This window comes from Neoarius graeffei, chromosome 22 (genome assembly GCF_027579695.1).
Source record: "Neoarius graeffei isolate fNeoGra1 chromosome 22, fNeoGra1.pri, whole genome shotgun sequence".
Lineage (NCBI taxonomy): Eukaryota > Metazoa > Chordata > Actinopteri > Siluriformes > Ariidae > Neoarius > Neoarius graeffei.
The window spans coordinates 23,623,638-23,637,869 of NC_083590.1; the positions used below are offsets into that span (position 1 = coordinate 23,623,638).

At 44.5% G+C, this 14,232-nt stretch overlaps 1 protein-coding gene across 1 annotated transcript in view; it reads right to left on the reverse strand.

Annotated features, from left to right (window-relative positions):
• Window positions 1-242: 242 nt before the first annotated feature.
• Window positions 243-14,232, reverse strand: part of sacm1la (SAC1 like phosphatidylinositide phosphatase a) — a 51,396-nt gene continuing 37,406 nt past the window's right edge. The window contains exons 10-20 of the mRNA XM_060904660.1: window positions 13,816-13,902; window positions 9,586-9,654; window positions 9,413-9,492; window positions 7,234-7,332; window positions 6,972-7,110; window positions 6,137-6,206; window positions 5,860-5,932; window positions 3,660-3,753; window positions 3,441-3,533; window positions 3,200-3,257; window positions 243-3,071 (exon numbers count right to left, since the gene is read on the reverse strand). Of these exons, the coding sequence (XP_060760643.1) occupies window positions 2,935-3,071; window positions 3,200-3,257; window positions 3,441-3,533; window positions 3,660-3,753; window positions 5,860-5,932; window positions 6,137-6,206; window positions 6,972-7,110; window positions 7,234-7,332; window positions 9,413-9,492; window positions 9,586-9,654; window positions 13,816-13,902 (999 nt within the window). The 3' untranslated portion in view covers window positions 243-2,934. The remainder of the gene's footprint in view (window positions 3,072-3,199; window positions 3,258-3,440; window positions 3,534-3,659; window positions 3,754-5,859; window positions 5,933-6,136; window positions 6,207-6,971; window positions 7,111-7,233; window positions 7,333-9,412; window positions 9,493-9,585; window positions 9,655-13,815; window positions 13,903-14,232) is intronic.

The window sequence follows — 14,232 nt, forward strand, 5'->3', positions numbered from 1 at the left end:
ATAAGACTGAAATGTGATGCCATGCGATGTATTGTCATGTGATGTTATGTCATGATGTGATGCCATGTCATGGCAAGACAACTGCCATGTGATACCATGTCATGTCACGACAACACAAATGTCATATTGTCTTGTGATGTACCGTCATGTCATAATGTGATATGACAAGACAGAAATGCCGTGTCATGTGATGCGAACTGTATTTGGGTATCATGGACATTGACCATGCCATCACTCCAGGCTCCACACAGAGTAAATCATATTTTATTACAAAAGTTGATAAGCGAGGCTGATGGGGCCTCTTGGAATGAATCAATACATTTTTAGACCAGCGAGGAAAGAAAAAAAAAATTCCCATGACCATATTATACCACATTCAGAATGATTACAGTGGGAATGTTGATCTCTAGCTGCAGCTGAGTCCAGGATAAAACTACAGAGTCAGTTATAACAGTGTGTGATCCATTCTATGTAATCCAATGCTAATCCTATAACTGTAAACCAAACAGTACAGTACATAATTACAATGTCCTATTTATAGCTAATGAATTTATACCAGTGTACAATTTACAAATCAAACAAAACCAGGATTTCTGATGATTTTGTGCTCAAACGTGTGTCAGCTTTTCTAGCAGAGAACGAGTGATGTGCTGAAACACATTTACCAAATTTAAAATTGAAGGTGTGCGCGCTTTGCAAATGTAACCAGTGAATCTGAAACTCATTCTATAATTACACCAAGGCAAATTTGATCATCCTAAATATTAGACAGACTTAAGAGAAATGCATACATTCATTCATTTTCAGTGCCCTTAAAGGGGGGGGGGAATATTCAAGACAAGACAGAAATTCTCCATCATTAAATAGGAAGCATAATAAAGCACAAAAGAACCGGAATCATGTAACAAAATGTAAAACGTCACCATCAGGACTCTAGTGCTAGACTGAAGAATAATACTGCAGCCGTTAGTCGGGAAGGTGCTCACGCGTTATAAATCTCTTAGTGTCGTGATCCGTGAACGGAAATAGTCAGTAAAGTGCTGAGAAAACTCACTCACTCACCTCAACTCAACTAAAGTTTGCATAAAAGTTCTGCCTTGTGTGTGTGTTTTTTTTTTTTTATTAAGCAGAGCCTCATAGCTTATACCGTGCACAAAAAGGCAAAACTATAAACCGCACTGAATGAGACGTTAATAAAGTGAGTCGAGAAAAAGGGAAGTAGTAAAACAGGAAAGATGTGTAAACTATGAGTGTTATGGAGCATCATCATCATCAAATAGTGATAATTCACCCAGCTGTACACCTTCACTAAAAAAAAAAAACGGTACTAAACCGTACCTTTCCATGCTGCTCTGGTACTGCCATGCGTACACATATTGCACCTTTAACATGCATTTTCGTGCCAAACTTATATATTGTACACAATAAAGCATACAAAAGTTTAAGGGACCATCCCAGCATCAAGGTAAGGTACACATTAGTACCCCTTTTATGGAGAGTGTATGGAAACATGGACTGGCTATACTATAAAAAGGTACCAACCTGTTCTTTTTGCTAGCTTTTAGAGCACGAAGGACCACTGCGCTAGAAGCTAATTAAAAAAAAAAAAAAAAAACCCCCCACACACATTACACACACTCGCCTGCTACTTTATTCGGAACACCTTTATACATTCTCATTCATGCAATTATTTAAATAATCATCAGAAGACTTCTTCACGGCTGGCGCCAGATGGACTGAATCTCTTATTCAGAGAATCCAGTGAGCAGCAGATCTTCAGGTGGAAGTGTGTTGATAGGATGAGAAAGGTCAGGAGAGAATGACAACCAGACAGGAAGGCTATGGTAACTCGAATAACCACTCTTTACAACCGTGGTGAGCAGAAAAGCATCTCAAAAACACGCCGAACCTTGAGGAGGATGGGCTCCAAGAGCAAGAGACCACATCGGGGGTCCGCTTTTGTCAGCAAAGAACAGGAATGATTGAAAACGTGACGGGCGAAGTTTGGAAAAAAACGGCACTGGGTCTGTTCGCCACATAATTGGGCCGACTGAATGAATGAGCAAGGAGGAGAGATGTTCTAACGAAATAAAGTGGCTACTGAGCGAATCACTCCAAGGAGAAGAAAAAGTCCAGTTCGGTACCTTTTGTTCCAGAGAGTGTACAGAACGATCCTTGATTGCAAAGTGCATCCAGATGGAAGTGATGATGGAAACATAACACAACACGGCTAGGCAGCAGAATGCCAACCAAAAGAACTTTAGTCACAACACCACTCTGTAAATCTGTGAAATATTACCAATGGTCCACTCAAAAGCTTGTGCTGTGTAACGTCGGAGTCCACTGCTGTCTTACGGACAAAATACAGACTTTGTTGAGACGTTCGGAATTATTTTGCAGTATACAGGCTGTCCCATTCCCATGAGTCCACCATCATCGGGTAAAATTTCAGATACAGACCATGATACTTCTAAGCACGAATCCAATAATTCTACTCGTACGGATTTGTGGATTGAGAACATGAGGAGCGTGTTTTTTTTTTTTTGGGGGGTGCTGGAATTATGGGACACCCTGTACATTACTGAAAATGTTTTAAAGACTGACGGTATATCCTGTTCACGTACAATTTGGTTCATTTTTCAAAATCCCTACACATTTCATTTAAATAACACCGCAAAGACTCCATACCCAAATCAAAACGTGAAATATTTCACTGACAAATTGCTATTCATTTTTTCCTAACTGAATCAGTGGACTCGTATTTTTGGACCTTTAATGCCACTGCGACTGAAGCCTCAAGTGTAGCGATCATTGGACCCTATCCCAAGTGGTTTAGGAGGTTACTTCTGGTAGTAAAAGAGAGACAGACTGCACATACAGGACAGGGTCCAGAAAGATAAGGAGAGAAAGAAAAGGAGGAGTGCAGGTCTAGGTTCAATCCATCTTCTCTTTCTGGACCAGCTTGGGTGCGTCGACAAACTCCTTCCCATTAAAGAGGATGATGGTAGCGGTGACGGCGCTGGCTGTGCCCCAGAACACCATGTACGCCAGCGTCTCTGTCCATGTGTCACCTGAGAGAGAGAGGGAGGGAGGGGTGTTACGATCACACAACCTTCCCTTTTACAGGCAGACAGACAATTTACTTCTAATTAGTCATACTCGAGCACCCTCAGTTGTTTTAAGCACTATTTTTTCTTACCAGCCATAAGCAGGCACAGGATGCACATGGAGAAGGCCACCAGCATGATAGCGGGCAACTAAAGGAGCAAGAAACACAATCTCTCAGTCATAATCACATCTTTAAACTAAAGCACAATCTGACCCGAAGCTAAACCTCAACAATTACAGAACACTCGGGTCAACCAAACAACTGCTCCAGCAGTTTCTCTAGATCTTCAGAATTCCATAATTTGAATGCAACATGGGGAAAAAATACGGACCGTGAGGAATTTCCAGCCTTTCTGCACTTGAAGTGGTGTCAGGCTCTCCGATTCATCCACGGAATAGTTGCCAAGGAAGAGGTCAATGGAGTCCTAAGATGGAGTCCAAATACAATCCAAAATTACCATCGCGCACTCAGCTGAATCCTCATCCTCATTAATAAATAACAAAAGCACTGAGGCAAACAAACAAACAAACAAACAAACAGTCACACGTACTTGTCTGAAACCGTCTGAGAAGTTGTTTTTGTAATAACGAATCGCAGAATTCCAGCCGTCCATGAGCAAACCCCAGTGAGTCCTTTTCCCAGTCCTGAGCCAAGAACGAGTCAAAAGTTATTAAAGAGAATCAAATCTGATTAGTCAGAAGTCGTTGTTGTTGATTAAACTGCGATTATAAAGAACTGATTATGGCAACAGCAAATTTACAGAGACTTGTATTGCAGATGCTCTACATATCTCTGGTCTAAAAGTAAACACTATTAAACAAACAAACAAACAAAAAATAAAAGACATAATAATTGACTTTATTTAGCATTTTTGGAAGGAGTCTCCAGTTTCAGCATTTAAGTTTTCCTTTTATAAAGTTTGATTATTTTTCTATAAAACAGCACAACCCCAAGTGGTCGAGTCACTCCCCCCCCCAAACTCTTACACCTCTTCATGCAATTTCATCTCACTAAAATTGTGTTTCCATTGCAATTGTGGGCGGCACGGTGGTGTAGTGGTTAGCGCTGTCGCCTCACAGCAAGAAGGTCCGGGTTCGAGCCCAGCGGCCGGCGAGGGCCTTTCTGTGCGGAGTTTGCATGTTCTCCCCGTGTCCGCGTGGGTTTCCTCCGGGTGCTCCGGTTTCCCCCACAGTCCAAAGACATGCAGTTAGGTTAATATGGGACGGCCTTGGTGAGGCACCTAACTCCCCCCCGGGTGCTGTTAGCATGGCTGTCCACTGCTCTGGGTATGTGTGTGTTCACTGCTTCAGATGGGTTAAATGCAGAGAGGAATTTCACAAGTGTGTGATGAATAAAGCTGTTCTTCTTCTTCAATTGTAGCTCTTTGTGCGATTTTCATTACAGTGCAATATATATTTCAAACGCAAGTACATTTTCCTTAGTGCAACATCTTTAGACATATTCTGTCTATTCTGCAAGGTATTCAATCACATTTTGGTTTTGCTTTTTATTCTATTTAACACCTTTTCCTTTATTCTCCCCGCTGGCCTGAAAGGCCCGAAGGTGGATTATGTCGTGGCAATTTCCGTCCGTCCCAGGAAGGGTACTCACTTTCTGAAATCAACTACTCCCACAATTTTTGGAGGAATTTCACGAAACTTGGCAGGATTCTTTGTTATACGTCACTAATACGCAAATTGCAATTTTGTTAAATTGGGTCACATTTTACCAGAGTTACAGCCCTTGATTAACTAAATTATACTTTGACAATTTCACGAGAGTGTGTTTTCCTTCTGAAATCAACTCCCCTCTCAATTTTTGGACAAATTTGACTAAACTTGGTCGAAGGCAGTGTTATATGTTGGTAGTGCGCATATTGTTATTTTGTTCAATTCAGCCGCATTTTACCAGAGTTACAGCCCTCGATTAACAGCCTTGTACGTTCCCAATTTCATGAAGGTGTGCTCGGCTTCTGACATCAACTCCTCTTACAATTTTTGGACGAATTTCTTGAAGCTTGGTAAAAGACCTTGTTATATGACGGTAATACGCTTATTGCGATTTAATTTCGTTTGTGAAAATTCTCCCAGAGTTTTGACCCTTGATGAAATAACTTGAACTCTGACGATTTCATGAGGGTGTACGCTCTTCTGAAATCAACTCCTCTCGCAATTTGTGGAGGAATTTCACCAAACTTGGCAAAAGGCTTTATTTTGTTATATGACAGTTATACGCAGATTGAAATTTCATTTAATTTCGGCAAATTTTCCCAGAGTTATGCGCTTTATTATTAACAAACTTGTACTTTGGCAATTTCATCAAGGTGTGCTTGATTTCTGAAATCAACTTCCCTCATAATTTTTATTATCCCCTGCTGGCTGAAAGGCCCGAAGGAGGATTATGTCGTGGCGATGTCCGTCTGTCTGTCCCAGGAAGGGTGCTCACCTTCTGAAAATCAACTCCTCTCACAATTGTTGGAGGAATTTCACGAAACTTGGCAGGATTCTTTGTTATATGTTGGTAATACGCATATTATAATAATTTCATTCAATTCGGTCACATTTTACCAGAGTTATGGCATAGCTGCCAGCCGGGGATATTGTGCTCTCAGAGCACTCTTGTTTAAACTTCAAAACCATCTTTACTACTTATGGAGCATTACACTAAACATTTCACTGCATATTGTACCATGTATAATTGTCTATGTGACAAAATTGGATTTCTTTTCCTTACAGACCAAATAGAAATACCTGGTGAAGTCAGTCTTTAGCGCTCCGGTACCTGCATACTGTTTAGCACATGCGTTAGCATTATCAGCCCAGGCTAAAACAGAGAGCAACAACTCGGATTAACTAAAGTCAGTGCAAGACAGGTCCGTCCAATACAGAACCAGAATAATGCGTTATACAGAACATTAAAGGGCGTTAAAAGGCAGCAGATTGTTATTATTATTATTATTATTATGAAGAATGTCACTGATTTCTATAGATCATGATTAGGTTATGAAAGGAGGAAAGATGTAAACACCGTTCTTGTAGATCTTCTCAAAGTCAGCTTGCTCTTCAATCTTCTGGCCGGCATGAAGGACTCCAATCCTCTAAAACAAAAGAAATTCATCAGAATCTCCCATCAGCAAGCATCTACTATATTCACTTTATTATTCAAGCTTACATCATTTAAAACCTTCGCACATCAATCTGAAATAAATACAGTGCAGTGCAAAAGTCTTCGGTACATGCAAAAATAATGAAATGTTTCTATATTAAAACAATACCATCAAAGATTAAAGAGGGCACTCCACATAATCTGATCCGAATAATAAACTGATTAATAAAATTTTCCTTTATTTAACAAACAGGTATAATCTGGAGTATAATACTAAGAGTCTCCAGTGTCAGTACTTTGGAACAGTCAGTCATTTTTCCGACACGAGAACGTCTTCAGGACAGAGGGATTTACACATCCCGCGCTTCACTGGCAAACTGCACCTTTGGTCTTATATCAAGCAAAAAAATAAAAAAAAAATAAAATAAAATAAGGGGGGAAACTACCGTTTATAGGTTCTATAACAATAATAATAAAGGAACTCATTTGTGTAATGATGTTGTACAACTATAAATGGATAAAAAATAAAATGTTGCCATTTAAAAAACAAAACAAAACAAAACTTAAACTTGTGCTATAAGAGGAATAAGACACACCAGGGCATACTGCTCTAGGAAAGTCATCAGCAAGGTGGTGGGATGAATTATTTTCCTTTAACAATATGGCATGTGTTTTGTTCCTCTTGTAGCACAATTTTAGAGCAACATCTTGTTTAATAACAAAAACTGTGATCCCTGCAGTATGCCACTTCTCTCACCTGAAGCTGGCTCTGCAGAGAACGCCTGGCCAGAAGGCTCTGAACCACATTAGTACGATCCAGGCAGTCCATGCAGTTACTGCGGAACGTTCCGCTCTGTTCCCCCAACACCTTCCCGTCAGAGTTCAGCAGGAAGTACCTGCAGAGTTGTAATGTCCGTTAAATGAGCTGCAACACTGCTTTAATGCAGACATTTAAAAATACTGGCATAGTGTCATGATGTGGAGGGGGAAAACCCAAAAAACACCAAAAACTGATGTACCCAAATTCATCCTGCATCTCAGCAACAGCGTCCACCAAGATCTGCAGGCGATGCCATCTCATTTTACTGCACTCCTTATGGAAATCAAAGGCGATGTATCTGGAGTGAGGAAAGTTAATCAATCGAGAGCACTCAAACAGTGAGAGAGAGAGACAGGTGTGTGCGAGAGAGAGAGAGAGAGAGGTGTGCACGAGAGAGAGAGAGAGAGAGGTGCGTGAGAGAGAGAGAGGTGCGTGTGAGCAGGAGCGTACATGTGCAAGAGCGAGAAAGAGAGACAGGTGTGTGTGAGAGAGAGACAGGTATGCGCGAGAGGTGTGAGCAGGAGCATACATGTGCAAGAGCGAGAGAGAGAGAGACAGGTGTGTGCGAGAGATAGAGAGACAGGTGTGCGCACAAGAGAGAGAGACAGGTGTGTGAGGTGTGAGCAGGAGCATACATGTGCGAGAGAGAGAGAGAGACACAGGTGTGTGCGAGAGAGAGAGAGACAGGTGTGTGCAGGAGCATACATGTGCAAGAGCGAGAGAGACAGGTGTGCGCGAGAGAGAGAGAGCGAGACAGACAGACAGACAGGTGTGCGCGCGAGAGCGAGACAGGTGTGCGCGCGAGAGCGAGACAGGTGTGCGCGCGAGAGCGAGACAGGTGTGCGCGCGAGAGCGAGACAGGTGTGCGCGCGAGAGCGAGACAGGTGTGCGCGCGAGAGCGAGACAGGTGTGCGCGCGAGAGCGAGACAGGTGTGCGCGCGAGAGCGAGACAGGTGTGCGCGCGAGAGCGAGACAGGTGTGCGCGCGAGAGCGAGACAGGTGTGCGCGCGAGAGCGAGACAGGTGTGCGCGCGAGAGCGAGACAGGTGTGTGCGCGAGAGCGAGACAGGTGTGTGCGCGCGAGAGAGAGAGCGAGACAGGTGTGTGCGCGCGAGAGAGAGAGCGAGACAGGTGTGCGCGCGCGAGAGAGAGAGCGAGACAGGTGTGCGCGCGCGAGAGAGAGAGCGAGACAGGTGTGCGCGCGCGAGAGAGCGAGACAGGTGTGCACGCGAGAGAGCGAGACAGGTGTGCGCGCGAGAGAGAGCGAGACAGGTGTGCGCGCGAGAGAGAGCGAGACAGGTGTGTGCGCGCGCGAGAGACAGCGAGACAGGTGTGTGCGCGCGCGAGAGACAGCGAGACAGGTGTGCGCGCGCGCGAGAGACAGCGAGACAGGTGTGTGCGCGCGCGCGAGAGAGCGAGACAGGTGTGTGCGCGCGCGAGAGAGAGCGAGACAGGTGTGTGCGCGCGCGAGAGAGAGCGAGACAGGTGTGTGCGCGAGAGAGAGAGCGAGACAGGTGTGTGCGCGAGAGAGAGAGCGAGACAGGTGTGTGCGCGAGAGAGAGAGCGAGACAGGTGTGTGCGCGAGAGAGAGAGCGAGACAGGTGTGTGCGCGAGAGAGAGAGCGAGACAGGTGTGTGCGCGAGAGAGAGAGCGAGACAGGTGTGTGCGCGAGAGAGAGAGCGAGACAGGTGTGTGCGCGAGAGAGAGAGCGAGACAGGTGTGTGCGCGAGAGAGAGAGCGAGACAGGTGTGTGCGAGAGAGAGCGAGAGAGAGAGAGAGGTGTGTGAGGTGTGAGCAGGAGCATACATGTGCAAGAGAGAGAGAGAGAGAGAGAGAGAGAGAGACAGGTGTGTGCGAGAGAGAGACAGGTGCGTGAGGTGTGAGCAGGAGCGTACATGTGCAAGAGCGAGAGAGACAGGTGTGTGCGAGAGAGAGACAGGTGTGTGAGGTGTGAGCAGGAGCGTACATGTGCAAGAGCGAGAGAGAGAGAGAGACAGTTGTGTGAGGTGTGAGCAGGAGCGTACATGTGCAAGAGCGAGAGAGACAGGTGTGTGCGAGAGAGAGACAGGTGTGTGAGGTGTGAGCAGGAGCGTACATGTGCAAGAGCGAGAGAGACAGGTGTGTGCGAGAGAGAGACAGGTGTGTGAGGTGTGAGCAGGAGCGTACATGTGCAAGAGCGAGAGAGAGACAGGTGCATGCGAGAGAGAGAGATGTGTGTGAGGTGTGAGCAGGAGCGTACATGTGCAAGAGCGCGCGCGCGCGGGAGAGAGAGAGAGAGAGAGAGAGAGAGAGAGAGAGGTGTGAGCGAGAGGATACATGCAAGAGCGAGAGCAGGGGTGCGAGAGCATACATGCGCGAGAGAGCGCGCTACATTCTTACTTGATGATCCCGTTATCCATGTTGTTTGCCAGTTTGGCGAACGCCTGCTCCAGAGGTAACTCTGAACCCTTCTGATTGACCTACAGAATACATCAGTGCATTCACACATTAAACCTTCAACAAATACAACGCACAGCCATTTAAAAAAAACCACATACAACTCAAATATTTACCAAATTCAGAATCACTTGCTTCCCGTAAATGAGGACCTGGGAGTCAAAATGCCTCTGGAATCCATCGAGCTACAGGAGAGAAACAAAATCTGTCACAGTGTTTCCCAGCGGAGACGAGTTCAGAGACAAGACGTGATGATCGCAGCAGCGGTCAGTTCCCATCCAGCAGATGGCGCTGTGGCTCTGAGCTACAGACGGGAAGGATTTCTCTGTTCCACAGACAGAGGGAGGAGTTTTGTGTCCCAGGCTTGAGAACTTCAGCAGCTCCATGAAGTGACTGATCTCTGCTGCCAGGTCCGTTCTCCACAGGGAGAGAGTTTAGAGGAACGTTTCTAAATAACGGGCTGCAGAATTCTACAGCGAGCGTTTTATTCCTCTCACACCACAGCAAGCTGCACAACATTACGCAGTTCTAGTCATTAAAGAGCAGTTTGAGTCATTTATAGCCGTGGCCAACGCTGTGGAACGGCCAGGAAACAAACCTGTTCCTGTTCTCGATTCGGTTAGAGCAGCTGGAAACAGTCATTCCTTCCGTTTCTCTCTCAGTTTCTATTTCCCACCCCCATCTCCCTTTCCATTTCTCTCTCTCCATTTCCCTTTCCCACCCCATCTCCCTTTCCATTTCTCTCTCAGTTTCTCTTTCCCACCCCCATCTCCCTTTCCATTTCTCTCTCAGTTTCTCTTTCCCACCCCCATCTCCCTTTCCGTTTCTCTCTCTCCATTTCCCTTTCCCACCCCATCTCCCTTTCCATTTCTCTCTCAGTTTCTCTTTCCCACCCCCATCTCCCTTTCCGTTTCTCTCTCCATTTCTCTTTCCCACCCCATCTCCCTTTCCATTTCTCTCTCAGTTTCTCTTTCCCACCCCCATCTCCCTTTCCCTGTTTCTCTTTGACACCCCCATCTCCCGGTTTCTCTCCCTGTTTCTCTTTCACACCTCCATCTCCCTGTTTCTCTTTCACACCTCCATCTCCCTGTTTCTCTTTCACACCTCCATCTCCCTGTTTCTCTTTCACACCTCCATCTCCCTGTTTCTCTTTCACACCTCCATCTCCCTGTTTCTCTTTCACACCTCCATCTCCCTGTTTCTTTTTCAGCTCTCTGTCCCCGTCCATCTCTCCATCGCCCTCTGTCCCCGTCCATCTCTCTCCATCGCCCTCTGTCCCATCCATCTCTCTCTCAACCCCCATCTATCTCTCCCCCTGTCCATTTCTCCCTCTCCGTCCCCATCTCTCTCAGTCCCTGTCCATTTCTCCTTCTCTCCCATCTCTCTCTCCCCCCATTTCTCTCCATCTATCCCTATCCATTTCTCTCCTGATCTCTTGGTCTCGGTCCATTTTTCTCCCCATCCCTCGGTCTCTGTCCATTTCTCTCTCTCTCTCTCTCTCTCTCCCCCCCCCTCGGTCCATTCCCCTCCATCCATCTCTCCCTCTCTGTCCATCTTTCTCTCGCACCCCCTCTCCCCGTCAATTTCTCTCTCTCCGTCCCTGTCCCCATCTCTCTCCCTCTCCCATCCCTGTCTGTGTCTCTCTCTCTCACTGTCTGTCCCCATCTACATCCATTTCACTCTCCCCATTCCTGTCTGTCTTCTCTCTCCCTGTCCCCATCCCCCCTCTCTCTCTCTCTCTCTCTCTCCCCCTCTCTCCCCCCATCTCTCCCTTTCTGTCTGTTTCTCTGTCCATCTCTTGTAGTTAACCCCCCCCCAGTCTGTAATGTTACTGAGAAACCAGACAGCGAATTCTCCTCTTGTGTACTGACTGTTACAAAGCACTGACACAATACAGACCCTTCCATCAACATTAAACATTTCCTGTTTATTATTAGGCTTAGATATGAAAAGTCCCAGAATTATATAATGTGATCATTAAGATAAAGTGCACAAGTTAAGTAATACAACGGTCACTCATGTTGCATGCAGAATCGTGCTAATATAGAAAATTAATCAACACTTTCTGACCAATCGGAAGGAGACCTGAACAACAGCGCGGAATAAAGTGAAATATAAAATCATAAATCATTAGAAAGATGATTATTTTCATCGCAGTACTCAATAAATCCCCTTTTCTCTTGAACAGGAGTTAATTCTTAGTATGATGCAGCTTGGGAACTTTCCAGGTCACGATTCTCTTCAGTAAAAAAAAAAAAAAAAGCCTAAATCCACAAACTAGCACCATTTTAGTCAACTAAAGTATAAATGAAGAAGTGTGTAAGTGAATAGAAAAATTAATAACGAGGTTGTGAAATGATCAGTGAGTAATATTAGCTCAGGAAAAAAAACCCTCAGAAATGACCACGCTTTGAGGAGTAGTTTTGTGTTTGACTAATAATAATAATAATAATAATAATAATAATCTCATCTCATTATCTCTAGCCGCTTTATCCTTCTACAGGGTCGCAGGCAAGCTGGAGCCTATCCCAGCTGACTACGGGCGAAAGGCGGGGTACACCCTGGACAAGTCGCCAGGTCATCACAGGGCTGACACATAGACACAGACAACCATTCACACTCACATTCACACCTACGGTCAATTTAGAGTCACCAGTTAACCTAACCTGCATGTCTTTGGACTGTGGGGGAAACCGGAGCACCCGGAGGAAACCCACGCGGACACGGGGAGAACATGCAAACTCCGCACAGAAAGGCCCTCGCCGGCCCCGGGGCTCAAACCCAGGACCTTCTTGCTGTGAGGCGACAGTGCTAACCACTACACCACCGTGCCGCCCCATAATAATAATAATAATAATAATAATAATAATGTCTATGGAAGAGCTGATAAAAGTGTGTAAAGTTATAAGATAGTGATGATGAAACCCTGCCTAAATCAGGTCAACTCTGTATATTACGGATACTGGACCACTGAACACCGCGTACACACTTCGACATCTTTATCTTCACATATTCATCTCTGTGGTCTTTTTTTTAAACTTCCTGTTAGTATACCTAATTTTGTTTTTCATTTAGTCAGTGTTAATGGAGTGACTGCTAATGAGACACGTTCATTAATGAATCTTATTTGACCCATTTAAAAAATAAATAAATAAATTTCAGACTAAGCAGGTTTTTAATAAAAAAAATAATTAAAACACACATCTGATATGCATGCATGTCTGTCCATATCTCTGATCTGATGTAAATAAAACTTTTTTTTTTTTTTTTTGGTTTGTTGGCTCATTAAGCTTTTACTTCTGTTTTTCCTCCCAGAATGACCGAGGAGTTGGGAAACCCTGATCTACAACACACTGGAAAATGGAAGGAGAAGCGCACGAGACGTTCTGCTCTCTCGCTTACCACCCACGTGCCAAATAAGGTCACGTGAAACACATACTCAAGGCTCGGTCCCACAATACCGATAACTATAAATAAATCAGTCCCCTGCAGTTTATGTGGTCGGTGCTCACACCAGCCCGATAACGATCCCTATAGCGCAGGCCTGGGTTTTTCCGTATCAGTGAGATGGCTCCAGAAGCAATTTTTCCAGGCCTGGACGTGATCCGATAAAACATCTGACCAATCAGCTAATTATTATTTACATGTGACGTTGTCTGAGCAAGTGCCATTTTCCCTGGGCATCTTTGTTGAATCATGAATCATGAACACTGATTCACAGAAAATAAAAAAAATATAATACAAATCACGGATCTTTTATTCATGGATGTGTGATATTTTCTGTGAAATATCAATAGTAAATGAATAAAGTAAACATATAAAAGCGGGTAAGATCTTTTAATTATGAACTTCGGCAGTCCAAACATTGAACTGTTTTAGACTTATTATTTTTTTTTTAATCCACGATGCATCATCTGTATGAAATCAGCAACCAATCTGTAATATATGGAAACGTCTCCGCATTTTGTATCCTTTATTATATTTCCGTAATCCGTGACCTCTCTGTATTTAGAACCACTGGAGTGTGTACATGGGTTGTTCTGAAGTCCAAGCCGTACAGTACGACCCGGAATAATGTGCTACTACTTGGAAAAAACTTCCATGACTATTCAGAAACTGCATGTGTTTACTTCCCTGAGTGGCAGAACCAAGCGATATTATAGTCGGGATTATAGTTGTGGTGTTTCTGCTTCAGACTGGAACTAAATTCAGGCAGAGGGACAGTCATAGCTGTAGTTATAGGTATAATTATAGTTATCGGTGTTGTAGGACCGGGCCTTTAGAGTGTAGAAATGATAACATTTCAAGGAATAAATAAATAAATAAATAATCACAAGAAGCCTCACGTGATTGGTGGTGCTGCTGATCTGCGGCTTGGGCTTGTACTTCAGGTTGGGTCTTTGGGACCAGAAGAAAGGCATGGAGCCTCGAGTCTGTTAGAGGAGACGGTGAAAGAGAGAAAGCAGTGTCAAGTAGAGTATTTACACACAAAACATTTTGTCCATTCATAGTGAAATTTAAAGCGGACATATTATGAAAATCTGTGCACATACAGTACATTTAGGTATATGGAGTATATACCAACCCACAAACTCTGAAATAAGACTCCCAGTCAGTTTTTGTTCTGCCCATTTCAGAAAACACGGGCGTCAACAACAACAAGCTGTTTAGATTCGGCTCCTCTGTTACCCCTTTTCCACCAAATCAGTTCCAGGGCTGGTTCGGGGCCAGTGCTAGTGCTGGTTCACAACTCGTTCAACTTG